The sequence below is a fragment of the Astyanax mexicanus genome, chromosome 10, assembly GCF_023375975.1.
Source record: "Astyanax mexicanus isolate ESR-SI-001 chromosome 10, AstMex3_surface, whole genome shotgun sequence".
NCBI classification, from domain to species: domain Eukaryota; kingdom Metazoa; phylum Chordata; class Actinopteri; order Characiformes; family Acestrorhamphidae; genus Astyanax; species Astyanax mexicanus.
The window spans coordinates 4,734,228-4,762,179 of NC_064417.1; the positions used below are offsets into that span (position 1 = coordinate 4,734,228).

The 27,952-nt window shown below is 37.5% G+C and overlaps 3 protein-coding genes and 1 long non-coding RNA gene across 5 annotated transcripts in view; all 4 read left to right on the plus strand.

Moving 5' to 3' along the window:
* The first annotated feature begins 4,194 nt into the window (after positions 1-4,194).
* LOC103026101 (carboxypeptidase A1) lies at positions 4,195-8,466 on the plus strand. Its single transcript, XM_049484463.1, has 11 exons — positions 4,195-4,621; positions 4,812-4,893; positions 4,981-5,115; positions 5,808-5,907; positions 6,070-6,170; positions 6,323-6,424; positions 6,784-6,894; positions 7,101-7,191; positions 7,300-7,499; positions 8,041-8,125; positions 8,226-8,466. The coding sequence occupies exons 1-11, from the start codon at positions 4,557-4,559 to the stop codon at positions 8,408-8,410; spliced, it is 1,257 nt and encodes a 418-aa protein (XP_049340420.1). The 5' UTR covers positions 4,195-4,556; the 3' UTR covers positions 8,411-8,466.
* Positions 8,467-9,539: 1,073 nt separating this feature from the next.
* smc1b (structural maintenance of chromosomes 1B) lies at positions 9,540-22,398 on the plus strand. Of its 2 annotated transcripts, XM_022683787.2 has the most exons (25): positions 9,540-9,757; positions 9,899-10,087; positions 11,634-11,746; positions 11,955-12,158; positions 12,324-12,562; positions 12,680-12,938; positions 13,295-13,435; positions 13,569-13,651; positions 13,988-14,195; positions 14,494-14,679; positions 14,796-14,981; positions 15,272-15,418; positions 15,553-15,690; positions 16,061-16,177; positions 16,325-16,431; positions 16,806-16,947; positions 17,132-17,277; positions 17,810-17,963; positions 18,136-18,231; positions 18,446-18,602; positions 18,780-18,934; positions 19,619-19,770; positions 20,558-20,627; positions 21,013-21,123; positions 21,412-22,398. In XM_022683787.2, the coding sequence occupies exons 1-25, from the start codon at positions 9,649-9,651 to the stop codon at positions 21,502-21,504; spliced, it is 3,702 nt and encodes a 1,233-aa protein (XP_022539508.2). In that variant the 5' UTR covers positions 9,540-9,648; the 3' UTR covers positions 21,505-22,398. The 2 variants fall into 2 exon arrangements, with proteins under 2 accessions (XP_022539508.2, XP_049340391.1); XM_049484434.1 differs by lacking the exons at positions 12,324-12,562; positions 12,680-12,938.
* A 601-nt stretch (positions 22,399-22,999) lies between these two features.
* Positions 23,000-24,505, plus strand: LOC111195747 (uncharacterized). Its single transcript, XR_002651780.2, has 3 exons — positions 23,000-23,454; positions 23,674-23,753; positions 24,361-24,505. It is a non-coding gene; the product is annotated as an uncharacterized LOC111195747 (long non-coding RNA).
* Positions 24,506-25,133: 628 nt separating this feature from the next.
* The window catches only part of si:ch211-266k8.4 (carabin), a 48,140-nt gene continuing 45,321 nt past the window's right edge, over positions 25,134-27,952 (plus strand). The window contains exons 1-4 of the mRNA XM_022683788.2: positions 25,134-25,399; positions 26,138-26,225; positions 26,387-26,494; positions 26,895-27,087. Coding sequence (XP_022539509.2) covers positions 25,260-25,399; positions 26,138-26,225; positions 26,387-26,494; positions 26,895-27,087 — 529 coding nt within the window. The 5' untranslated portion in view covers positions 25,134-25,259. The remainder of the gene's footprint in view (positions 25,400-26,137; positions 26,226-26,386; positions 26,495-26,894; positions 27,088-27,952) is intronic.

Here is a 27,952-nt window from a genome sequence, read left to right on the forward strand (position 1 = left end):
TGAGCCATACGATTATATTCGTGGAGTCCAAAGGGAGACGAGAAAGCAGTGTATTTTTTGTGTTGCTCGTGCAGTGGCACATTATAAAAGCCAGATGTTAAGTCCATGGTGGAAAAGAAAACATTGCCTCCAAGGGCAGCAAGGGCATCTGCCTGGTGGGGCAGTGGGTGAGCGTCCTTCACTGTCTTAGCATTCAGCCATCTGAAGTCAGTACAGATGCGCAAATCACCATTCTTCTTCCATACAAGGACTAAGGGTGAAGCATACTCACTATGTGACTTTCTAATGATACCTTTTTCTTCCATTTCATTGAGAGCTGTTCTTAACTTCTCATACTGGCTTGGTGGCACGCGGCGGTAGGGAAGGCGGAACGGTTTGTCATCTATGAGATGTATCTTGTGCACAAAGCCAGTAGCTTCACCACAGTCCATCTTGCCCCGGGAGAAGATTGACTCATACCTTTCGATGATTTGCAAAAGTCGGTCTCTCCACACGTCAGACACTTCACAGGCATCCAGATCCAGCTCCTGTAGTCCAAGCTTCTCCAAGACCATCTTCACCTCTTCACCAGACCTTGTCAGAGGAGTGTCAAGAACACACTGAGAGTAAGATTGGATGCTATCGGGTTGAGAAAGATCCTCTACAGCAATGCATGGAAACACATCTGCAAGTTTAGCATTTCTTTTCAGCACAACGACTTCACTAGAGGGGTTGATAAGTTTCATAGGCAGCCATCGATCTCCCCACATTGGTGTGATGACCCTGCCAACCAAGACATTTTTTGGCCTACACCTTGATTGAGTTGGCTCAACAATAACAGTGCTCCCCACTGATATGGCTGCAGACTCAGGCAATTTGCCCCAAACAAGATGCTCACATCGCGGCTGTAATGAGATGCATTGCTTTAGCCTTAATGTACCAACTCTTTCAGGTACAGACTCGCCTCTCCACCTTTCAGTGTTAGAAATGAGAGAAAGGAATTGGTGTAAGTCATCATCCCCGACAACACTGGACTCTGACATTATCCGCCAGTAGCTATCTGTCTTGCGCATCCACTGTATGAGTGCTTTAATGGCATTGCTGCCCAGTATCATGTCATCAGTCTGACCAGGGACCACAAGCACTGGGATGAGCATCCTGCAATCATACACAGTCATTTCCACATTATAAAGAGCTTTTGGAGTGACACTTTGTCCACCACATCCGAATATTATGATGTCATCAGCAGAGTATTTCACCATATCAGGATTTTGCTGCAGAAGGCTTGACTCAGCAGACTCACTCAATGTGCATGCCATGGAGCCACTATCAATCATGGCTTTTAACACAACTCCTCCTGCTGTAGTAACTGTAGTATAGAACAAGCTGTCTGATTTCTGAATCTTGTGCAGATTTTGAAGTATAACTGTTTTATCTGAAGGTGCATCAGATGCAAATGACTTGTACACTGACTGAAAATCATCTGAAGTGCTACTGGGAGGGTCAGAATTAGGATCTGCACCGTCCTCCCCTAAAATGCAGATCCACTAGTTTTCCAATGGCTGAGAAGGAGCAGGCTTTCTCTTCTCTGGACAGGAGCTCCGTGAGTGAGCAGGTGAGTAACACTGAAAGCACAGTTTATGGTTTCGACAGTGAGTGAGGCCAGAATGTGAAGCATCGCCACAGACTGTGCATGGCATGCTGTTTAAGCCACCAATTCTGGGCAGTCGTGGTTTACCTCTGTAGCTTGGGTTGGTCTGCGCTGGAGCTGACTTCTCCAACAGAATCTTTTCTAACATGCCAATGACACGTTCAAGAGCAGTGGATTCTGCGTTCTTAGGTGGCTGGCAGTCTTGGGTCTCTACTGGTGACATCACTGCTTGAGAAAGTTCCACTTTGTTCATAGACACTCTTTCATTAGGTGTTTTGGCTACCTTTGTTCTCAAACTCATCTCAGAATGGTACTCATCTAGAACATCTTGAACTTCTTCAGCAGACCACTTGTCAATTGTCTTTGATCTAAATGTCACAGCAAGTTCTTTAGAGGGACAGTTTCTAATGAACATTCGCGTCACCTCAGCAGTGGGGCAGTCAAAAGACTTACCCTGTTCCTTCAGTCGGTCGACAGCTATGTCAACTGCCTGGTTGAGCCTGAGCCAGTAATCATACGCATCTTCGTCAGCCTTGGGCAGCGTGGAGTAAAAGTCTGCCAGTGGAAGTGGAGAGCATGGGACAGAATCAAAGTGCTTGCGCAAAAGACTGTAAATGGACTCTGGATTCTTTATTATATCGATGCCACTGTTTCTTGTTCCGAACTTGACAATGTCCTTTGCTCTACCCCTGAGACGTATGAGTATCTCTTCAGCTTGTTGCTCTTTTGCAATGTCCACTTTTTTTATGTAGTTCCTCATAAGATCTTCCCACTCACGCACTGTTACAGAATCTGAGCTATCCCCCTTGAAGTTAGGTGGGTCTTTCACTTTTCTGTGGGATACAAGTTGGACTTGTGAGTTGTCAAGACTCTGTGTATGACTGACATTGGGTGTGCTATGGGAAGCAATGTGACCAGCATGTGGTGGGCTAAGGTGAGTAATAATGCTGCCTGCGAGTTCTTGACCAATACGCTTAATCACATCACTCATTTGACTGACCAGATCGCTAGACTGTACGAGAGGGTTTAGAGAAGGACTGCTATCGACCTGAGGGCTAGGTGCAGCTGCAGTGTTGAAGTGCTGAGGAGGGTTCCTGTTCTCACTGACTAAAGGAAGCCCAACTGGTACCTGACCACCTCCCACATCTGTGCCACCACCCTGAACAGGACTTTCAAACTGTAGCATCATAGGGATCCCCAAAACACCTCTACCTCTCCCCACACTTGTGCTTATGGGAGTGTGCATATTTTCCTGAGCAAAACTCATCATTACACTACAAACAAGTAAAGTAAAATGAATTCCCAGAGTAAGATAAAGAAAATAAAGATTAGGCTCTGAATTCTACACTCTGAATCACTAATCATGAAAGGACTGGTTGTAACAGTTCTCAACACTGTGCACCTGGCTCCACACAGACAGAGGGCAACGGAACACGTCCCGGTTCGGCATGAAGATCTTCAAGGATGAGCTTGCAGCACCAGCCGACCTTTGTGTTGAAGACCATCGACGACGGAGTCACGGCACCAATGTGACCTCTCATACTCCGTCCCGCCCCAAGGATGGACACCACATGGTTTGGATGATGGGTATTTTTATTCTGCAACGAGTTCAGCATTCACATAACACATCAGATCAGTTTCTGGTCAGCTTAGCCAGCCCACAGCAGGGATATCTCAGACTGCTGGGGGTCTCCCAGCATGCACTCATTTTATACTAAAAACTGGCAGCCTTTGACCAGCAGGTGGTGCTGAACTCATTTGCAGTAATTTCTATATTATTAACTATTTATATATACTTTTAACACTGTTACATATATATAACACCAACTGGTACTTTTTACTTTTACTTAAGGATCTAATGGCATGTGCCACGGGATCTCGCTGTGACCTCTACTGAAAGGCAGGTGCCTATGAATCTAATGGCATGTGCCACGGGAGCTCGCTGTGGCCTCTCCTGAAAGGCAGATGCCTATGAGGGAGACAGTAGTATTGTTACATAATACATGCACATAAAACATTAAATCTTTGCCCAAGAACAAAAAAACAAATAAAACAAGGACACAAGCCCGACTTTCCCCTGTTTTTAATACGCATTGAAATATGTTACCTTTACCACAATTGCTCTATTAAATCAAGTTACCACAAACACGTCCAAAATAACCCATTGGCTGTCCATGGAAGTCCAAAACAAACGCGTAAACTGCTCGTTTTAAAAAAATAAATCCAACTACCAACTAAGCTGTGAACGACACATTCCTGAAAGTCCTTAAATTAATATGCCCGATCGCGTATGGCTGTGTGCAAAGCCACTATTTTAGCCACAGGAGCTGTGGCAAGTGTCTTTGCTAAGCGGCATGTATCCGTTTCTGAATGGCAGATGCCGCTAGCGAGCGCCGCTGGCCAGTAGCGTTCGTGGCCAGTGCCACTCCTCAAAGACAGGTGCCAGTAGGTGTCACTTCCTGTTGCCACAGTTGAATGGCAGGTGCCAGTGGGTGTCACTTCCTGTTGCCAATTGCCGTTTGAGGATAGAACCCTAGTTTAAATCTAGTTTAATGCCAGTGTTGAGAAAATAGTCTCAATAAAATACCTTTAGAATGTAAATAAAGGACAATTATACTATATAACATTTTTAGGAACACCCACTGCTATCTAGATGACCTGGCCAATTTAAGAGTATACTTATTTATGGAATTAAGATCTTTTTTAAGGTAGATGTAATGGGAAACAGTCTGTGATAGCCAGCTGTTAGGGACTCAACCTGTCTGGGGCAAAGCATATCAGTGTTTCGAAACTGTTTTAGTGAAGGTATGTTGACTGATCTTGACAGTGTAAGATAGTGCTGAGAACTGAACACTTGTTGGGGAGAGTATAAGAGCTCATACGAACTATAACAGAGTTGCAGGTGAAAACACTGAGCGAAAGGATCATGAAGCTCTACCTGGCTGTCTTTGCCCTTCTGGTGGCGGCTCAGTGCCATAAACTCTTCATAGGGTGAGTTAAAACACAAATTTGAAAGTGATCAGAATATATAAGCAAAACTATATCTATGAGAATGACTGTAGATTCATGACATAAATTATTAGAAATGGTACTAAAGTAGACATACCACCACTTTCTCTGTTGTTTTGCTATGACTGATCTGGATGACATTCTAAAAGAAATCCACATTCACACTCAACAGAGACCAGGTTCTCAGAATCAATGCTGAATCTGAGGAACAAATCCAGCTCCTGAAGGAGTTAGAAGACGATGAAGGATGGGAGGTATGAAACATTTCTGTTGGTTTTTGCTCCATTCTGAGAAATTCAGTGTACCGTAATGCTGCAAATATTTGAATATCTTTCATTTAGCTGGATTTTTGGACTCATCCTGTCTCAACTGACCTGCCTGTGGATATCCATGTGCCATCTGCCAGTTTGCACGCTGCCAAGAGCTTTTTACATCTTCACAATATCTCATTCACTGTTATGATCAACAATGTGCAGGTAAGGAATTCTTTTATACAGATTAGCATTTGCATTTGAATAAATGTATTGATTAGTAAGGGTCTAAATCTAAATCTTTGACCTCACGACCAGTTTTATGTTGATTGTGTGAAGAATGTTAAGAAATATTTTGTAAGACTGTGAATAATTTCTGCATAACTGAACATATTAAATGAAGTTCCACAGGACAGGTATGAATACAATAATACATTGTGGGCCAAAATATCTGCACCCAGACTCTTGAGAGGACCCTTTGTAGTACTTTTCAGTTTTAACATAGGGACATAATGCATAGTAAAATAATACATAATGATTAATTCTGCACCTAACATTTAGCAATACACACAGGTCCCATTCTTTTCCCTTATACTTTACTCTCCCTCATTACTGTGGTCGTTTACAATCTGAGCAACATCATTTAACCCAAACATTAAGATCTGATATAATCTGACCTAACAGTGCAATAACACATATTATTCTGGTGTTAACATGGTTCTTGTTACTCTAAATGGCAGGCCAAGTGCTGATCAATTTCTGTGTTCAAAACCACATCAGTTTATCTGTGTGAGGCATACAAAGCCCTGGGTTTTTTTGGAGCAGGTTTAGGGATGTTTTGAGCAAGGTAATTTGATCTAAAAACTATGTAAATACATCTTGTACATGGATAAATCTATCAATTTGCTATGTGTCAGGAACTCCTGGATGAGGAGCAGGAAAGTATGGAGGTGAACGCCATGCAGGAGCGCAGTGTAAACAGCTTCAACTTTGGAGCCTATCACACACTGGACACTGTGGGTACCTCCATCACACACACACACACACACACACACACACACACACACTGTCTACAACATACATGTTACATGTTTTAATTTGAATTTAATTTGACCGTAAACTGTGGATTTATGAATAGCGCTATTTTTGGACACTGTCTTAACTGTACTGATTACATGTTCTACAGCTGGATGGACACTCTAGTGGCTGCTCATGCAAATCTGGTTTCCAAAGTGCGTATTGGTTTCTCTTACGAGAACCGTCCCATGTATGTGCTGAAGGTAAGGATGATCTGCTTTTAAAAATAATCTGCTCACTATAATGCTACATTTCGTGCATGTGTTTTACTGATCATAACAATTTTTTTTTAAAGAAATTGAGTGATAATTAGTAAAGTTCCTCAGTAATGGAGTATATACATTTATATATTTAGTTCAGCACTGGTGGGAACAAACGCCCTGCTATCTGGATTGATGCTGGTATACACGCCAGAGAATGGGTCTCCACTGCTTCTGCTGTGTGGATGGCTAACAAGGTAAGTATAAATTGTTCCTCTTTCTGTTTCAGTATAAAAGCTTTAACTTTTTGGCAGAGCACATTTGCTACTTGCATTTGTTACTATCTCTTAATAAATGAGTTAAGATGAGTTAATGAGTTTACCTTCTCTACCAACTGGAAGAGGTGATACTTTATTATTATTTTGTGCTTGTGGTTTGTATTTGCCAAATCTTAGATTTAAAAAGTGCACATTTTAAACTTGTGAGATCTTTTAAAATAGATCTAGTGTTATTGCCACAAACATAAAAATATAAACACAAATAATTAATTAATGTTTTTTTTTCCTGTTGAGGCATTAAAAGGTTAAAGTTCAAATTATTTATTTAAATTATTTAGATGGCTACAGATTATGGTGTTGACCCCTCGGTGACTTCTCTCTTGGGCCGTATGGATGTCTACCTGATGGTAGTTACCAATCCAGATGGATATGCCTATACTCACACTTCTGTAAGTATGCAATTGATTTTGTGCAACCACACAAAGTTTCCCCAACATTTTCATGTTTTAACCCCTTTGTCAGAAGCCACAGATGACATATATCTTCACATATCATCATATATAACATCACGATGAAAGTTTGAACCACATTTTCCTCACTCTCCTATAGTTCAAGTTTATTTGTGTTAATATAATACCTTTTTAACACTTTCTAGGACCGCATGTGGCGCAAGACTCGCTCTATTAATGCTGGTTCTGTCTGCCGGGGTGTTGATCCTAATAGAAACTGGGATGCTGGTTTTGGTGGTAAGTTGATAGATGTGGTCACTTTCAAAAAGTCCAAAAAGTTAAAGCAGTTTGTTAGTAAAAGCAATCTGATGGTGTGTCATTTTAATACATGCTATGCTATTCCAGGACCTGGAGCTAGTAAGAACCCTTGCTCCGACTCCTACCACGGCCCTTCTGCCCAATCTGAGATCGAGGTGAAGAACGTGGTGGATCTTGTCAAGAACCACGGCAACTTCAAAGCCTTCATTTCAATTCATTCTTACTCTCAGCTCCTCATGTACCCCTATGGATACAGCTGCAACAATATCCCTGACCAGGCAGAACTGGTAAGCTAATTTGCCCTTCCATCATACAGAGCCTGTGATACAAGAACTGTAGTTTATTAAAATACTGTAAGCAAGGTGATTAATTTGATCCCAACAATGTTAACTTAATGTCTAATCAGAACAAAATAAAATTAACAGCATTCTGCCACCAGTCTTTACATGTGAACTATTCATGAAAAATACATACTGTGGTTTTGAAAATGTATACACTTTTGTAAATCAAAATATCACAATATCATTATTTTCTTTCACTTGTAATGTCTTTATCATTGCTGTGATTATGGGACAAAATATTTTCAGCACCGTAATTCTTTTTATGACTGTTTCTGTTGGGCCATTTGTTTGTCAACCTCCAGACTTCTAGAACAGTAAAGGATCTATTAGTACACCCAGTACTAATAGACACCCAGTGTCAAAATGGCTCAGACTTCAGATTTTTATGCTTGCCAATTTTTCTTGCATCCAACAGAAACTGGCAAATCCATTGAATTTGTTCTTGGAACTGAATAAAATTAAAATCTGTTTCTGTTTTGTGCTATAGGACACTGTAGGTCGATCTGCAGTGCAGGCCCTCAGCTCTCTTTATGGAACCAGCTATAGAGTGGGAAGCATTTGCAGGATTATCTGTGAGTGTACTTTTAGAGCGTTTTCTTTCTTATTGTCCATTTGATGTAATTTCTTCAATTTTCTCTGTTTGCTTACAGTATTTTTATTCTAATCCCACAGATCAAGCCAGTGGTGGAAGCATTGACTGGTCATATGACATTGGCATCAAATACTCATTTGCCTTTGAGCTGCGTGACACTGGACGCTATGGTTTCCTCCTGCCTGCCAATCAGATCATCCCAACTGCATCTGAGACCTGGCTGGGTCTCAAATATATCATGAAATATGTCCGTGACAATTCTTAATATGATTACAATTAATGTTGTGTAGAAACTGACAATAAAGATCCCAAAGCCAGGAATTTCTGATCTCTTACTGACTTTTTCTAAAAGCATGATTTCAAGCCTTAATAGCCCAAAATATATGTATACTGGAGTGTCAACTATGGGAATAATAAAGACTACAGTGTCATACAACTTCCCAATGGCCTATTAGTGCTGGTCCCATGTCCAGGACGTCAGAGCTGACAATGCCCTGGACAACAAAATTTAACACTCACTTATTTCAATGTTTCAAATCATTTTAAGAAGCTATTGGAATCACTAGGGATGACACAGCATAAAAGGCAAGTAGCCAACTATGAAAAAAACTATTCCAGGTGACTCTATCTCATGAAGACTGAAGAATCTAAGTATAAAACATTCTTGTTTGTTTAATACTTTTTGTTTACAAAATAATTATGCATGCGTTCCTGTATAGCTTAAATGTCTTCAGTATTAAATTTAGTTTAAAAATAAAAATACAAATAAAAATTAAAAAAATATATATATTTTTTTTACCATTTTTACATTTACAACATGATTCCTTTTTTCTATTCCTATTTTTAATTATTTCAAATTAACACAAAGATCACAGTAGAAGACAGCATGAACATTAGTAAAAAAAAAAAAAAGAAAGAAAACAAACTCAGTCATGCATTCTTACTGTTTTTAAACATTTCTTATTTTTTGTATTTCTGAAAGATTTCAATAGTGAGGTAAATTCACTTATAAAAATATAAAATCTTGGTTTTAAAATACAAATGTTTACGTTTGTGAATAAAGCATAAACTTATCATAAATCAAATCATAATATTAACAATATACTTCACATAAAGGTCATGATACATTATTCATAATGTGTTCCTTGGTAGGCTGGATGACTTCAGAATTAATTCACAATGTAGGAAAAATAAAAATAAATACATTTAAATAGGTGTGTCCAAACGTTTTATTGTATTTATTTTATTTTACATTGCACAATTGTAAATATATACAGCCTGATTTTTTAAGGTAAATATATATGTAAATATATATATAAATATAAATATATATATATATATATATATATATATATATATATATATATATATATAAGCGTAAGTTTTAAATTTCCCGCTCTTTTTTTCCTCAGAGGGAACCGTTGCACCGTGAGAAGTCCTTCACAGTCCACAAAAGTTATTTTCTCGTATTTTCATCGTTGTAATTCAGTTTACACGATAAATATGGGATTCTTGAAGCAGTTAGACATCGAAAATTTCAAGTCTTGGCGAGGAAAGCAGATTATTGGCCCTTTTAAACGATTTAACTGCATTATTGGCACAAACGGCTCAGGTAAATTAGCTAGGATAGCTATGCTAGCTTTAGCAGCGTTTTTTTCGCGGTCTGTTTTAGCATGTAGATGTTAGTAATTAACAGGGTTTTGAGGTTGGACTGAATTTGGACGCTAAATTAATTTATATTTATATTTATAAGGTAAGTCAAATATCATGGACGCGCTGGGTTTTGTGATGGGAGAGCGAGTTTCCAGTCTCCGAGTGAAGTACACGAAAGACCTTATCCACGGAGCTAACATCGGCAGACCTGTCTCAGCCACGGCCTCGGTCACCATGCGCTTCTGCTCCGACACCGGCGAGGAGACCAGCTTCAGCAGGACAATATCAGGTCAGGACTGTATTTTTAGCAGTCGTTTTTTGAGACGACTTAAAATTGATAATATAATAGCCTGAGAAGACCCAAAGTGCAGTTTGACCGTGGATTCAATTAACGTTATATTACATGCTAATATTTACACAGGGTCATTATATAAAAAGTCTGCAGTAACTAATATCTGTTCATCTTTAGGATTTTACCAGTCTGATAACCTATAACGTTATTGTTTCTTAGGTCTGACAGATTTTTTAAGACAACTTAAAATTGATGGGATAATGGCCCGAGATCTAGACCCAAAGTGCAGTTAGACCTTTTTTACATTGAATGCTATCATTACAGGATTGTAATAAAAAATACACAATAATATTTGTTCTTCTTCAGGATTTTAACAGCCTAATGTATTGTGTCTATATTTAATAATATAATACATAATATTTTATAGTTCTCTTTTATCATCTTATTTTATCTACCTTACCTATCTAATTCAAGTCTAAATTAAACTTGGAGCATCTTTCTGTGTTTTTCCCTTTTTATTCAGAGTGTTTGCACAGCCAGGGTTGCCAGGTCTAACAAAAATATCCAGCCCAAAGTCAGTCTAAAACCCGCACTTAAGAAGCTTAAACTAGCCCAAAATATATGTCTGTTACACGTTTGAAGCAAATGTCAAAACAAATATGAGTGTACGACTTCACGTCACAAATAATATTGTAACATTAGTGTTTTATCAGTTCTTTTATTACTAATTTCTTTTCTTGCCCCTCCTGAACTCTCTCTCTCTTTCTTGCTGTCCACCGTATATCGTTATGTTCTCCTGGATTGTATTGTTGCTTTTCACAGTTTAAATCCGCCATCTACAGGCGGCAGCATGTAACTGCAGCAAGCATTTAAGGTGTAACTGAAATAAGACGCTGGTGAACAAGTTTAAGGTTGTAATATTACACCAATTAAGTTGTAATAATCCAAGATTAAAGTTGTAATATTACGAAAATAAAGTCGTAATATTACGAAAATAAAGTCGTAATAATACAAAATCAAAATCGTAATATTACAAGATTAAGGTTGTAATATTAAAACAATAAAGTTGTAATACTACAAGATTAAATTTGTAATATTATGAGAATATAGTACCTGAATAAATATCATACTTATAAAAATAATGCAGCAGTACCTAAAGGGGTGGATTTCCAGAAATTCCTTTCTTTCTGTTGACCTAAGCATGAAATAATACTGGACCAAAATATTTATTTCTGATAGACATAAAGGCTAGTAGTAGTCCAACATCTTGACTTTAATATAAACACACAAACTGTTGAGCAGTACCACAACTTTCCCCTCTTTCTCCAGTTTAACCAATATCTGAATATCTGCGGCATTAGCTTACTAAAGTAAAAAACGGCACACAGTAACAGCACGAAGAGTGCTACCACAAAAGTCTACCACAGAACTGAAGAATATTATATGTATTATATTCTTTTTCATTATTTTTTCATTTAAAAAACATCTAGTGCTCCCCATATTGTCTGTTATAGCATTTGGCAATGTGCTTCTTTATTTTTAGGTGAATCCTCAGATTATCGTGTAAATGACAGACAAGTCACACTGGCAAAGTACACAGGGCAGCTGGAAAAGATTGGCATTGTGGTCAAAGCCAGGAACTGTCTGGTGTTTCAGGTAAATTAGATTTTTCTTTGTGACAGCATCAGTATCTCTCCTACTTGTCTATTTCTTATAGCACACAATAAATGAGATGCACATGCCTTATACATATTAAATCCAAGGAACTATGTTTCTATATTCCGAAGGTTTTTTATTAAACTAACACTTTTACTCGGTAGAAATTAAAATTTGTTGTGGATTCAGTTATTCTTGTGTTCGACAGGGAGCTGTGGAGTCACTTGCCATGATGAATGCTAAAGAACGCACAAAGCTGTTTGAGCACATTAGCAACTCTGCAGAGTTAGCTAAAGATTATGACACCAAGCTGACAGCCTTGAAAAAAGCTAAAGAGAACACTCAGTTCCACTTTAACAGGAAACGTGCTGCAATTGCAGAGAAGAAGCAGGTTTTCAAGGACAAGCTTGAGGTATTATAAGAAACAGACATGATTAACTATGTGCTACTAGGTTAACTTGTTTATAAAGTTAGCTTTAATTAATAATGATGTTTTTTCTTATGAAGGGCACAAATCCAGTGTATTATGTCATTACATCTTAGTGGCATGTTTTGAAGAAAGCCCTTTTCTTCATAGGCAGAGAAATTTCAGACGGTGGTGGACGAGTTTAATGAAAGCAAGCTCCATCTCAGCCTCTTCCAGCTTTACAACAATGAGAGGGCCATAGATGTTGTTACAAATGCATTAAGAGAGAAGCAGGAGGCTGTTGCTGCCACAAAGAGCACAGTGGATGTGTGGGATCAAGCTGTCAAGTCTAGAAGGAAAGAGCATGGACGCCTTACCAGACAGCTGCAAAAACTTGAGAAGGATATCAAGTTAATGTTGTTCTTTTATATTATTATAAATAATACATCTATGTTGATGTGTGAAAGTTTTTTCACCACCTTTAAATGGCTCATGTTTGCCTCACACTGTGCCTGACCCTTTTTTAGGACCCAGGAGCAAATCCTCAGCCAGCAGAGGCCTCAGTACATCAAGGCCAAGGTGAACACAGCTCATCACCTGCGCAAGGCTGAGGAGATGCGAGCTGCCCTGCAGAAGAGCCTGAAGCATCAGGCCAAAAAGGAGCAGGCGCTGCAGGAGCTAGAGCAGGAGCTTATTGAGCTGGAGAAGGCATGGAGAGCTTATGAGAGGGAAATGGAAGCGCAGGGAGCCCAGAGGGGAGAAGGAGTACAGCTGAAAGAAGCTCAGGTTCAAAAGATAGGAAAATAGAAAGGCAGTGAGAAGGACAGTTCGAAGGACTAGTGAAACAGATTAGTGTTGCTGTACTTTTTAAACCCATTTTATTGCCCTGAAAGTGATGTTGCCAGTCATGTAACAAAAGATGGAAATATTTTGAGCATATATTTTTAACTTGACAAAAAGACAATCATACATGCTAAAAATGATATAGACCCATATTTTTAAGTGTTTTGTCTGGAGCTGTTTGAATAAAAGCTATCGTGGACATCATATCATCCATTCAAATGGATGCAGGTCACATGCTGTTTGTACATTAACATGCTGTAACATTTAGAAATTATGTTTTGTTTCATGCTGTGTCTTAGCTGGAGAGATATAAAGAGCTGAAAGAACTATCCAGGAAGAAGGGAGCTTTGTTAGTCCAGAAGGCTGAGAAGATGCACTGGGAGGTTAAGGCTGATAGGGAGAAGCTGGAGTTTGACAAAAGACGAAAAAATGAGGTTGCGGTAGGTGAAGTGTTGTTGGGATTATCAGTGCATGTATGCTGCAAATGTAAACTATTTTCTCATTATTTCCACTTTCTACAAAATAATAACTATAATAGTTTTCATTATCTCTTATCATCTTGTGTAAATATAGGCGAACATTAAGCATTCTCAGACTCAACTGGATGACTTAACCAGGAGAGCAGGGAAATTGGAGGACTATGTCATCACCTCTAAGTAAGATTAGTTTCTTAGCTCATTCATCTTTTTGCTTTTATCTGTACTTTTTATATGGGTTTATTTTTTTATATGCTCATTATTGTAGGTACACTGGATGTGTGGGACATGGGGAGGGTATAAGCTTTCATCTCTTTAAGTCTGCTTGATAACTGAAGTCAGCTGATTTAATAAATTTACTAAATAGTGCTCAAGCAGGGGAATCTCTATACTATGGTTGACTACACTTGTTGTTTTTACTATTAAATTACTGTATGGCGTTCGTCATATTTTTTATTTTATTTTTGGAGGTCACTGTGCACCCTTTGAGTCTGTTCCTTTATATTCCTTTTGCAGCAAGGCTCTGGCTGAACAGAGAGAGCAAGAGGAGTGCCTAGCGGAGGAGTTGGAGTGTGGCCGTGTACGGATGCAGGAGGTTAATGAGGAGCTGGCGGGGGTATTGAGTGAGCTGCAGAATGCTGGAATTGACAGCCAGGAGAACCGCCGGCAGCAGAAACGGAATGAAGTCTTCGACAGTCTGCACAGACTCTACCCTGATGTTGTGGTATTATAACATTTAGTAACTCAAAACAGTCTTAAAACATGAAGAAAGGATGCATATAATTGAATAAATTTAAACAAATGATATTCTGTTTTTGGCCTGCGCTTTCTGGGAAGCTCAAATGACAATAATATCTTAATTTTGTGAACTAAATTGTGTAAATGTATTTTCCAAGACAGGTTTAGTGTTTACTTACATTAACTTTTTAATAGTGATAGTTCAAACAATATGGCATTAGTATCATAGTTTACAGTGTGTATTTTTTAACAGACAAATAAAACCTACATTTTCTTTTTCCTAGTACGGGCGCTTGGTGGATTTATGTCAGCCCATTCATAAGAAATACCAGCTTGCTGTCACAAAGGTGTTTGGCCGATACATGAACGCCATAGTGGTGTCTTCAGCAAAGGTGGCTCGTGACTGCATTCAGTTTATAAAAGAGGAGAGAGCTGAGCCAGAGACGTTCCTTCCTATTGAGTATCTTGATGTAAGTTTTTTTTTTCTATGATTATTTTAGGGCAAGAAAAAGGTATAACTTTAGTTGGGAGTTGGGAGATATTTTCCAGTTTTTTATTTTCACTGCATTCTTTTTTCTTGTGTCAGGTAAACCCCCTAAATGAGCGTCTAAGAGAGGTGCGAGGAGCCAAGATGGTTGTGGATGTGGTACAGTGCTCCCAAAATGCACCTCAGCTCAAGAGAGTGGTGCAGTTTGTGTGTGGGAATGCACTGGTGTGTGAAACTCTTAAAGATGCCCGCACCATTGCTTTTGGTGGTCCAGAGCGCCGCAAGGTGAGAATGTACACACATATTTTAATGGTCAAATCAAATCTATTTAAAAACATTGCAGTTATAATATGTAAGTATTTTAAAAAAGTTGATTGCTAGTCTTCTTGATGAGCATTTAAGTCCCAAAACAGCGCCATTTATTTTAAGAGAACTGGCTAATAGACTTCATCACTGGTTCGCTGATAGTTATTCAATTATTAGTAAAAGTTTTTGCACTATATTATAGATTTATATTTACATATATTTGTGTTTTTCAGAATTAATATGTATCTGATGTTTTGCTTGTTTGACAGACTGTGGCTTTGGATGGTACCTTGTTCTCCAAATCGGGCGTGATATCTGGTGGGTCTGTGTACTTGCGCAGCAAAGCTCGGCGCTGGGAGGATAAGGAAATGAGTGGCCTTAAAGAGCGTAAGGAGCAGCTCACTACAGAACTAAGGGTGAGTCTTTCAAAGAACTTTTTCATAATTGCAGAAACTACTGATGGATATTACAGGGATTCACAGATGAAGTCTTTTACAAAAGTACTAATGTTAAAAAAAAGAGACCCAATTGGTGTTTGTATGTGTGACAGGAACTGATGAAACTGAGAAGAAAGGAGGCGGACTTAAAGCAGATAACAGCCCAGGTTCTGGGGATCCAGACCCGCCTCAAATACACCAAATCTGAGTTGGAAATCATTCGTAAGAAGAACATCCCAGCCTGCCATACTGTGAGCTTTTTTTAATTATCTATTTTTCTTTTCATATCTCTTTCTTTTGTTTTTCATCCATAGTTTTAAATAATTTATATATTCACAATATAACAGTAGATTTCCATTCAAATGTTTTACGCCATTTAAACACATTTTTCTTTAACAAGTCAGTTAAAGAAATTGTGAATTAATCATTGTTTCAGTAAGGTATTGAATAGGTATCCTAAAAAAGTTTGGCACACTTGGGTGGTATGGAATTAAATTGGACACAGGAGGTAAATAAATTAAAGTGGACATAGCAGGTGAAATATTACATTGTTGTCGATCATTTTTGTACAAAACCCCACTTGTGTGTATGTGCATGGCTTCTTGCTTATAAATCCTGCAGGAAATTTCCAGGCAAGAGAGTGAACTCTCAAACCTTGAGTCCCAGATCATGATGCAGACAGAGAATGTACAAGTGATAGAGAGTGAAATGATGGCCATCCAAGAGCAAGTCAACCAGGTAAGTTTACTCAGCATAGCCTCTTTTATTATGTTTACTTTGTCCTTTCCGGAAGTATTTGTTTATCCTAAATTCCCTTAGCAATTCTTATTGTAAAAAGTATCTTCTCATGAGATTTTACACAGTAAATATGGGTTTCTTTTGTAGATGGAGGACATGGTGTTCTTAGAATTCTGTGCTGAGATTGGGGTGGCCAACATACGCGAATATGAACTGGACTACCTGAGACAGCAAGAGGAGCTTGAGCAGAAACGGTATGACTTTAATAACCTGCCAGTATTAACTACTTTATTGACTTCCTCCTGTCATATAGGATTCAACTATGCATTAGTGTTGTGTTGGGGAACTGAGGGCCAGAGTCCTACAGAGTTTGCTGTTATCCCTCTCTAACACACTTATTAAAGCAGGTAATCATCAGGTAAGTTGTAGCAGGTTTGCATGATCAGGAGATTCACAAAACTTGGCAGGAATCAGGGCCTTCAGGTCTTAACCTCACCCATTATTTTTCATATATTAATTAAATATGTTTTTAAAAAAGGATTATAACTAATACTAAAATATATTAATTTTGCATTTTTTCTATCCACTAACAAAATTACCTTTATTAAGTATATTAGTTTTTTTGTAGGCTACAGTTTGAGACCCAGCGCACAAGACTCACGGCACAGCTGGAGTATGAGCAGGAGCAACTGGACAAACAGCAAAAAAACATGAGCAAAATGGAGGATTCAGTCAGGAAAGTAGAAGATGATATCCTTGCCATGAAGGAGGTAAGTGTACATGTGCACAGGTTGTTTTTCAGAGCATTAGTTTAAACGTTCACATAATTTGAATACATTACAATGTAGTTTTTCATAAACTAAATTTTATGTGACTCTTATTTTATGTTTAGGCTTATTTGTTACCTACCTTATTTCTGTGATGTAAGTTATTTTAAATGATTGTGTTGCTTAGGAAGAAGAGAGGCTTTTGGCTGTTGTGGATGAAACTCAGTCCAAGCTCTCGGAGCTGAATGAACAGCTGGTTGAACAGAAGTCCTGCGTTAATGATGCTAAATCTGAGCTAGACATAAAAGTTAAAGGTCATCGGGAGAAGTCTAGGTATCTGTGTGTGCTGATCAGTGTATGACAAATACATTGAGTTATGTTTTTTTAATGTGTGGACCTGTTTACACTTAGCACTGGATTTCGCTTGTTTGCATGTAAAGATAGTCACCCTCATTCCTCTTAACTGTTCACGTGACAGGACACTTTTGTTGGTCTTATTTGGTCTCATAAAAACACAAACAAGAACCTGCAGCAGATCCAACAAATCCAACTTTTACATCAAAAATAAACAGAATACTAAATAAAGTAACATTGCAGCTTCACAGCGTAAACGAACAGGTCATTTTTCTCTAATGAGAAAAAAGCACTGTGCTGTACGGTACGGTACGAGGTTCATTGCTCGCCTATAAATTGATAAATTGTGTAAACAGTATCTGACAAGTGCAAAAATAATCTGGGATATTCAGGGTATAACCAGATAATATCTGGATACAGAACATATCTGTTGTCTCTCTGTTTCTTTCCCTCCTCCCTTTTCACCTCTTCATGCTGTGGTGTTTTGTCATCTCTTTTAACCCCCACTTAGTGACCTGGTGAAGCAACAGAAGGAGCTCATCTCTGCAGAGACAGCACTGGAGCAGCAAAGGCTGTGTAAGCACAACCTTCTGCTGGCCTGCAAAATTGAAGGCCAAAATCTCACTCTGCTCTCAGGAACATTGGATGATATCAGTGACGTTCAGGTACCGAGACGAGTGACAATATTAATGGAAATCTTGAATGTCATGCATTAACCACAGTCAAGTTTTTTTTGGGCAGAGGGTCCGCCATCTATCTTTAAGACGTATAAAAATGAGAAAAAACTATTTGAAAAAAAAAAATACTTTACAGTAAAATCTCTCTGCTCTCCAACAGCTGGATTCTGAGTCCCAGAGTACCTGCACACTGGATATCTATGAGCGTGAGGCACAAATCGTCTTTGACTACAAGCAGCTGGGAGACAGACTAATGGTAAGGCTTAGCATGCACATGCTCAGACACACACAACAGAGTACTTTATCCGAGAAGTAATTTGAAGGTTTTTAGTTTTTATGTATGTTAGTGTTTACAGTGTTTTTTTTTACAAAAATGCATTGCAATATAGACAAGTGACCAGTCCCAGTTGTTTAACAACACCAGTATTTATTAACTATCTATGCAAACGTGTATATGTGTGTATGTGAAGAGTCTGACTACTGAGGAGGAGGTCGAGGAACAGTTGGCGACAATGAGAGAGAAAGTGTCTTCCCTAGACAAACTAATCCAGGTGTCCAAAACACCCAATCTAAAAGCCCTGGAGAAAATGAGGGAGGTGAGGGAGAGTTTCCATGAAGTTCTGAGTGGTAAGTTTTCTTCCAACTCTAAAGATCTATTGTGCAGCAGATTTTATTGATCCAGCTGAATCCTCTGTATCATTTATACTACAAAGAACATGTTTTTTGTAATTCAAGATGTTTTTACACGTCCTTCTTCAATTTTTTGTTCTGAAATGTCTTTTTTTTTGTCTGTATGTATGTCAGCATTTGAGTCCAGCACAATCATATCTAAGAAATGTAATCAAGAGTTTGAGCAAGTAAAGGCAAAGCGCTTTCATCTCTTCAGCAAGTGTTTTGAGCATGTGTCTGTTGCCGTCAACCAGATCTACAAACAGCTCTGCAGAAATGACAGTGCTCTGGTGAGACTCACTGGATCTCTCTCCCTCTTTCTTTCTCTCTCTCTTTCTTTCTCTCGGTTTTGAATATATGAAAATTATGGTTTACTTTGGATTACAATAAATGCCACCTCCTGACCTTTCTTGGTATGGCCGTAGTATCTCTAGTCTCAGTATGTGCTATACAAGCAATAGGTAGGCAGATAAGTGGCTACAGTTAAAAGCAGGGATGGATTATTGAACAGGACTACCAGACCCAGAATGCCAAGAGCTCTGGTGCTCTGTACAAAGATACTACTGTAATATAGGCTTATATTGGGTTTGTTCACCTCATATCTGAATGTTGTCCATTTATTTCCACAACATTCACAAGAATCTATTGTTTATGCTTTTATTTGGAAAAAAAAAAAAATCCAAAGGGGGCATACCCACTTGACCTCACATGACAATAACAATGATTAGATTTATACACAGGCTGTTAATATGTCTGGGCCCATTACCCTACTATGTCAGTTCTCTGTATTGGTTTTCTGTATTTATTTAGATGAACAGGTATTTTACATAGTTGTATTGAATAATATATAATTTTAAAATATTTCCCAGCAAACCTGCACTACCCTTTCTATCCCTCAATATGCTGCTAAAGCTGTCTTTAAGTAAGAAATAATAGAAAAATAAATATTCTCTTTTTGTTCATGTTTCCTTTAGGCTATCCTGAGTGCTGAGAACCCTGATGAACCCTACCTGGATGGGATCAGCTATAACTGTGTGGCACCTGGTAAGAGATTTATGGCCATGGACAATCTGTCAGGAGGAGAGAAATCCATTGCAGCTCTTGCACTGGTGTTTGCTATACACAGGTAATACGCTGTACCATGTGATTGGCAAACTTACAGAACACTTATATATACTATCAAACTGTAACCACTATCTTTCTTAAAGTGTCACTTTTTAAAATAAAATAAGAAGTGTTATTATCAGATAGTGGTGTAACAAATTAGATTTGATCCAAAATCCATACAGATCATCCTCCCATGCTGTGGCACACATGCAAATCAAGCTTTAACTATTATAGCTTTAACTATTATAGTGTTGAATAAGATTTACTGTTCCTGTAATGTTTCACGCTGTTTATTCTAGGAGTATATGAACACTAAAGACATTTGTAGCTTGATTTCAATGAAGATAAATTCTAAATATTTTCACACTGCGTCACCTGTTTGTTGTGTTTGTTGTAAAATTAAAAATATATGGTCATTATGCACACTTCATCTGACCTCCTGCATGGCTGTAGAACCTTTGTGTTGTATTTTGTTGCTTATTCACCAGTCAATATCTAAATTAGCCAAACTCATTTTAATTCTTCTTGTGGGGAAAGCTGTGTAGGGTAAGTATCAGAACACAGCAGAACTAGCACACAAAATGCAAAAGACCAAATGATAAAACATCATGCTTGGACACACTTTATTGGGTCAGAATATCAATATCAATCCTTTCCATGCCTGAAAGCGAACTAGTCGAAGCAGAACCATGAGTTTTGTGATCCGTTACACACCTTTTGTTGGGGTTAATGAAATTCTTCATTGTTTTGTTTCTATGGCAGTATTTAATAACTAGAAACTTGTTTACTCTTTTTTTTATTCCCAGCTTTCGCCCTGCTCCATTTTTTGTGCTGGATGAAGTGGATGCTGCCCTGGACAACACAAACATTGGAAAGGCAAGACCAGACAAATCTTAAAATCCACACTCAGGGGCCTATCCTACACCTTGTGCACATTGCAAGGCTCATTGTTTTAAGTTTATTTTATTTGTAAATGCGGGTTTTATCTTATGTTTTTCCTTAATATGTTTTTTTAGAGGTTAGGGTATTTTAGAGGTGCTTTAATGACTATTCAGTTGAAAATTAATAATTTAAAAAACTGATGTAAATTCAGAAACACTTTGATGTTCAGATTGTTTACTTTTAGATTAAATATCTTACAGGACAGCAAAAGAAAAGTTTATTTGGTTGCCTGTGACAGCTGTACCAGGCCTAATTTGGGAACGATTTATTTTACAGCATGCTATAGTTGTGTTTTTTTTTTTTTTTTTTTTTTGTCCAGGTAACAAGTTATATTAGAGAGCAATCCAGAGAGAATTTACAGATCATCGTCATCTCACTGAAAGAGGAGTTCTACTCACGCTCAGATGCTCTGCTGGGAGTCTATTCTGAGGTACACATTGTACATTGTGAGACAGCAACCATGTTTGATGATTTACATATCTTGTCCCACACAGCAATCGGATTTCAGTCTGATTAACCAGGGGTTTATTTGACTACTGAGCATAAATGCATCAATATTAAAATGTAATTAGGATAATATTAAAATACAAAAAGTGTATATAAAATTGTATATAATAAAGCCTCAGAAATTAACCAGGTGTAAACAGGGTTGCTGCTACCAAACAGGTCACTCCCATTAAGACGTGTTACAGTTGCTCCTTTTTGTTTCCATCTGCAGTTTGATGATTGCATGTACAGCCGACTCCTCTCTGTGGACCTCACTCCATACCCTCTGAATGATGAAAATCACAGAGAGAGGGAGCAGATTTAAGAAAAATGGACAAAAGCTAAATCAGAAGAATTGTGTTTTTGGGAGCGAAAAACAATTGTACAAATTCTTAAGTGTAGCAGTTCTTGTTGTCTTTTAAATGAAACTTTCTTTTTAATGTCTGTTCAATGGCTTTAGGTTAATGTTGTAGTGGTATTTGCTTCCTTTTTATGGATGTTGTTTTTGTAACATTGAGGTAGCATATTTAATATGCTTAATGTTTTGTTTCTTTAAAAGTTGTCTGTTAAAATGTGCTTTGTATTTAACCACAGTGCAAGACCATTCCCAGAGCTCATGTTGGCTAGGTTCTCCTGAAATCTCATTAGTGTTACTGTCTCAGCGTTCTGACATCTCACACTCTCTCGATAAATCTTTCTCCCCTTGACTCTTAACCCTTCCTCATGTCACACTCTGTATTTCACCAGAGAATGATGAATTTAATCTCACACTCTTAACCGTCCCCTGATTTTTGTTCCTCACTGGCACTTTAAATGGCGTCCTACACGGTGGTCATCGTCCCTCTCCAGAGCAGCATCAACAGCCTGGATGCCTTGCGATTCTTTCTATGGGTAAATTCTCCTGTTTAATCCTAAATCTAAAGGCTCGTTTGAAGCGCCTTACTAAATTCCTGTGTAGAATTGTGAAGGCTGTGTATGTTGCCCTACATTCAGCGGTTAAATTGGCAAAATCACATATTTTTTTCTGTGTTCAGTAGATTTACTGTAAGTGGTGTACTGAGTTCATCTGTCTAAATGGATAAAATACAGTTGTGCTCCACTAATTCAGATGACTTGTGTGGTTATCAGAGTATGAGTGTGTGTGAGAGATGTTTGCATTACTTGTGTTTGTTAAAGCAGTTACTGCGACCTGATGTTGAAGTAAAAACATTGACTTGTTTGTGTGTTTCTGATGACTTTATTGTACCCCCTTATGTTAACTTTCGTATTGTGCTGCACAATATCTCCATAGATACTCCATATCTAGAGTAAATCAGCATATAAAAGATCTCCAAAATATTTTTGTATTCATCTCCTATTAAAAGCATCACTGATAAAGTAATCTCTAGATATGACAAAGTCACTCAGAAGACCTGTTTTTTTCTGAAGTCTATCGAAGATTATACAAAGGGATGGGCAATAAGGGCAAACTTTATATCAAGATATATTTCTCAATTTAAGTTGATACAATATAATTCTGATTGACATTTTCATGGTACACAGTATACCAAACAAACACATGTAACTAGTTCCTTTTACCGAGTTATATACTTTTAGGTACAAAAGTATTTTTATATGATGATAATATAATAGAAGTTTATTCTTTTCCTTTTAGCGTTCCGAAAATGTATTTATTAAAAAATATTGAGTATTTTTTGGGGAAACCTTTTTATTCTTGTCTTTTTTGTACAGTTTTACTAGATAAACCAAAACATCAATATTGGCTCAGGAAGGACTGAACAATCTCAATATCAATATATTTTGTTATAAAAGTGCTTGCCTGATATAATTTTAAACACATTTTCTGATATTTTAATACATACTTTATAGCATCTATCATTGTCTGACATTCAAGTTTGTAAGTAAAGGTGTCCACTGTGGCATTATTACTTTTTTTAAATCAGAATTTTACTGATCAACCAAAAATAAAAATGATATTGTGAAAGCATTTGGCTATATCAATCCAGCCCTAGGTTTTGGCTACATTATGTTCCTCTGCTAGAATGTCGTACAGCAAAAGAGGGCGAGAAGATGTAAGAATTCTGTTCTTATTTCCAAAGAGAATACAGCAAATGTATCTGTCTAAATATTTAATCTTAACTGTCCTTTCCTCGGCTGACAGGTGAAAAATCTACAGGAACTAGAGAGGGAGAGGGACGCACTGTGTCAGGGGCTTCAGGCTTTGGAACAGGCTTGGGCCTCCCTCTCCTATAGACAGGAAAACAGCCCTAGGCAGGTTAGTGTGGGTATATTGGGATGCAGTAATGATTGGATTGATGCACTGTGATGTGGTCTGAAAGTGGAAATTTAGCAATATCCATTAGACAAAGTTATAATTGGTAATAATAGATGTCTGTTAGTAATTTTTTAGAAGTAGGGTTATTTTTATAGAGGTTTGTGTAGATAAAATGTACAAAAACTAAATCCAAATAACATGATTGATGTATTATTTTAGGAAATAAGCACTGCCCCTCTGTGGGCTCAGATGCAGAGGATAAACAGAACATTGCACAGTCTAATGTGTAGCACTCCCAGGTAACACAAACTATTAACATTACACTGCATGCATTACAGCAGCTCATTTTTTCATATTTGTCTTTTATATTATTGGTCACTAATAGGAAGTTCATTCTAGAGGAAAGTTCATTCAGATGGCATGCTCTAAAAATGACATATTTTAAATAAGAAATCAACAAATGACTCCAGAAGATAATGATTCAGTATGTCAATATTAATCATTAATTCCATACTTCTAATTTTGGTGTAAAACCAAGAATATTGCACAGAAAATGTCATGGAAAATGAGAACAGTGTGAGATGTGACTACTGTTCATAATTACAGAGTGATATATAATAATATATTAAGCAGCCCTAACTAATACTAGTGCATTCTGCATAATACAAAAATGTATACATTTCTGACTTCAAAATAAAATGAACAATTTTGTAAAAAAAAAAAAAAAAAAAAACATTGTGTAATTGTAATATTGTAATACAAAAAAAAATAAATAAAAGGGTTTAAATGAGTGAGATGGTAAGAGATTGCAGTCTTAAATGTCACTGATGCCAGTTTGGTGTTTCTTAAGGTTAATCAAAATATTTGAAATAAAAATAAATATTCATTGTTAAATGTTTTTTTCAGGAGTCCCATGGGACGAGTGACGCCACGTTTCTGAAGTTTGCCCAGATGAAACTGATGAATCAGTGACAAACTGAAGATTTTTTCACTCTCTTCCCTTATGTGTTTTTCTTTATGACTAAACTGTAATAAAATGAAGCACCAATAATCAGAGATGTCAAGCATTTCTTCGATATTTTATAATTTATATAAATTTTCAGACTTTTTTTTACTTATACGCCTTACATTTTCACACAAATATCTGAACTTTCTACAAATTACATTTTAAAAATATCCTCGTTACTTGTTTCATTTTAGCTTATTTATATTCTGGCTTCCCGTTGTTAAACAAAAAAAAAAATATATATATATATATATTTAGATAAATCTCTCCATCCAAAAAGAGTAAATCTGAATATGGTTGTATGAGAAGTTTAAACACAACTCTTTATTACTGAAGCACCCTGCACTCTATTTATCTTTCTGTCTCTATATCTCTGTTGTTTTTTCTGTGTAATTAAAACTTATTATATTACTTACTAATTAATACCCATTTATTTCTATCAAAACATGTTTCTAGTGATGTTACGTCTCGTGACGTTTTTCCAAATTTGAACTGTTGAGTAAACCGTGGATTTATTTATACGTACTTATTTTATGACAGCTAACCTACTGTCAACACATCCATTTATTTTAATTTATCTCGTGATATTTGTACCTTATTGAAGAATTATAATGTTACTGTCACTATGAACTTTTCTCGTTTGTTTAGGTTACTTTTATTTTGAAATCTCGCGAAGGTCGCGGACATAATGGAAACCAGCTGGCGGCTAATTCAAGAAATCAACTTACATTACAAACTTAGCCACGGAATATACAGGATTAAATATGATACATAATCAGTTTTAGAGAGAAGAGCAGTGATGTTGAGGAGAAGGAGCAGCAGCAGCAGTGCGAAGAGCTCCACTAAACGCAGGAGCAGCAGCGCGGGTTTCGACGAGTTCGGCTTCGCCTTTATTAAGAGAAGAGAGAAAAAGCTGCACCACAGATCCCATGATTATAGGTGGGCGTATCTCAAACTTTTTAACTCATTTATTGTCTTTAATTGTTTAATATTTACTCTCGCTGTACATGTTTTGATAGATTTGTATCGTATTTATGTCACAGCAAGTTAAAATCCGCACTTTATCCTGATATCAATTAACATTGGATAAACGTTAAATTTCTGGTTGCATTACGTAGACGTGCATCTAAAAATGATTTGAATATAATTGAAAAGTTACTTTATTTCAGTAACTAATTTAATGTAAAACTCATATATTATATAAATGTATTAATGTATTATCTAACAGCCAATGAAAACACAAACCCCCCCCCCCCCCCCCCCCAGAAAATATGGATATTATATTAGACCTATTGGTACTTTTGGCAGTGTGGGCATTGTGCCAAGTCCTGCTGGAAAATTAAATAATCCATTTCCATTAAAGTTGTCAGACTTTAGGCTTGATATAACACAGTGGACCAACACCAGCAGATATCAGACATGTCTCTCCAAACCACCACTGATTGTGGAAATTTCACACTAGGCCTCGAGCTGCTTTGACTGTGTGTCTCTCCCCTCTTCCTCCAGACTCTGCTCCCTTGATTTACAAATGAAATGCAACATTTACTGATGGTCAGCCATGTCATCTGCTGATGTTGGTCCAAGTTATTTAACTTTTTCCTGTTAAAATCATCTGCAACTGTCTCTAATGCCTTTTGTAAAAATTATTATTCCACTGACATTGTCTTCTTTTACCAGCTTTCCGCAGCCAAACGCCCTCAAAGTCAAAGAACTGTGTGAATTATTGAGCTACTGGAATGGATCCAGTTTCATTTGCAGAAATCAGGTAAACTCAACTTTTAATTGGATATAGGAGTAGTAGATTTTAGAAAATTGTGTTGGATTGCAGCTCTCAGTTTTCCACCTCTTCTGTACAACATCCCCTCATTTGCATCCAGAATGTATTTACACAAGAATGTAAGAATGTTTTTTGTTTATTGGGCTCAGATTGAGCGGTTTATCCGCATCGGAATTCCTACAGCAGTGAGAGGACGAGTGTGGAAGTGCCTGCTGGACCTTGACAATGTTCGAGTGGCCAGTGACTTCAGCTATCAGGTACGTCACAACAGATCCATGTAGGTTTAAGTCTCTTCAGGAACAAAATAAGTTTTACTGCCTGTGTTTTATTTCGAAATACTTTAAACACCAAAATACTTTGAACCTTATACATTTTGTATGTGCTGTTCACTAGAGTAAGTAAATCTGGCTTTTCCATATGTAGTTCACAAATATTTTGATAAATGGACATATAGAAATGGTCCGAAATAACTTGGATTAAATTTCTTTATCTACCAATACTGACACAAACATTTGAAAACAGACACTGGATCTAAGTAAACCTGGAATAGCATTATGAATAAAAGTGTACTGTTTCTTAATGTCTCATTTATAGCTCTTTTTATTTTAACAATATACTTGAACACCTGTGTTTAACCACATCTGTTTCTTATTTCAGGTGTGTTTGACTGAGATCCGGAAGGGTCTGGTGGATCTCGGGGTGAGCGAGTACAGCATTATCTCAGCCATCACCACGCTAATCGACAAGGAGAATGACCTGGGCTCGGGCGCAGGCCAGACACCTGATGCACACTCTTCAGCTTTCTCCACTGTGGACGTGGCTCTGTTCAGACAGATCGCTCTGGACCTGCGTGAGTCTTCACATCTTACAGTGCTGATGGGAAACTGACCAGGTTTGCTATAGTGACTATAGTGCAGTTGGGGAAAAGTATTGTTTAAAATAGAGAGGATAAAGCCATTGGAAGCAGTGTTTGCAGTGCTGGTGTTGGGAACCTAACGTCTAAAGTAGGGCTGCAGCGTGTTGTTAAGGTAATCTGCGTATTCAATATCATTGATTACAGAAATACATCAATTTGCAAATTATGCGTGAATGCATTACAAAGATGGCCATAGCAACTGAAAACAGGTGTGTGTTCCAAACCGCACACTAAATACAGTGATAAAAATAGTGCACAACAACTATTAGTGCATTGATTAATATGGTAAATAATGTACTGTATAGAAAAAAAAGTTCTGTGTAAAGAAATATGTGGTTTTTCCATGGATGTCTCTGGAAAGAAAACTGCACTGCAACTGCCATGCGCAAGCAAATATTTGTAAAAATATTTAATATATTTAAAAGTATTAGCATCCCTATTCTGACATGTTTAAAGCCCCTAGAAAATCAATCTTTTTTCAATTTTACAAGTTCATTCATGGTACAAACAGGGTGTTCTAAAGTAAAATAGTTCCTGATGAGAAAATACTTTTTAAACTGACTGCAAATGTTCCATTTATGATTGCTAAATAAACATCAGAAAACATGTTTAAAGTCACACTTCGCATCTACAATTACCATATTCATATATGGTCATCATAGCTTAGGCTGTGGATGTAATCAATGTAAAAGCAAGGGTGTGGTTTGGCAGAAATTGTGGTGTTCTGGTTTAAAATGTTCTGTTCCACATTTTACCACTGGAGGGCATAATTACACTACTGATGTAAAACAGGGTTTCA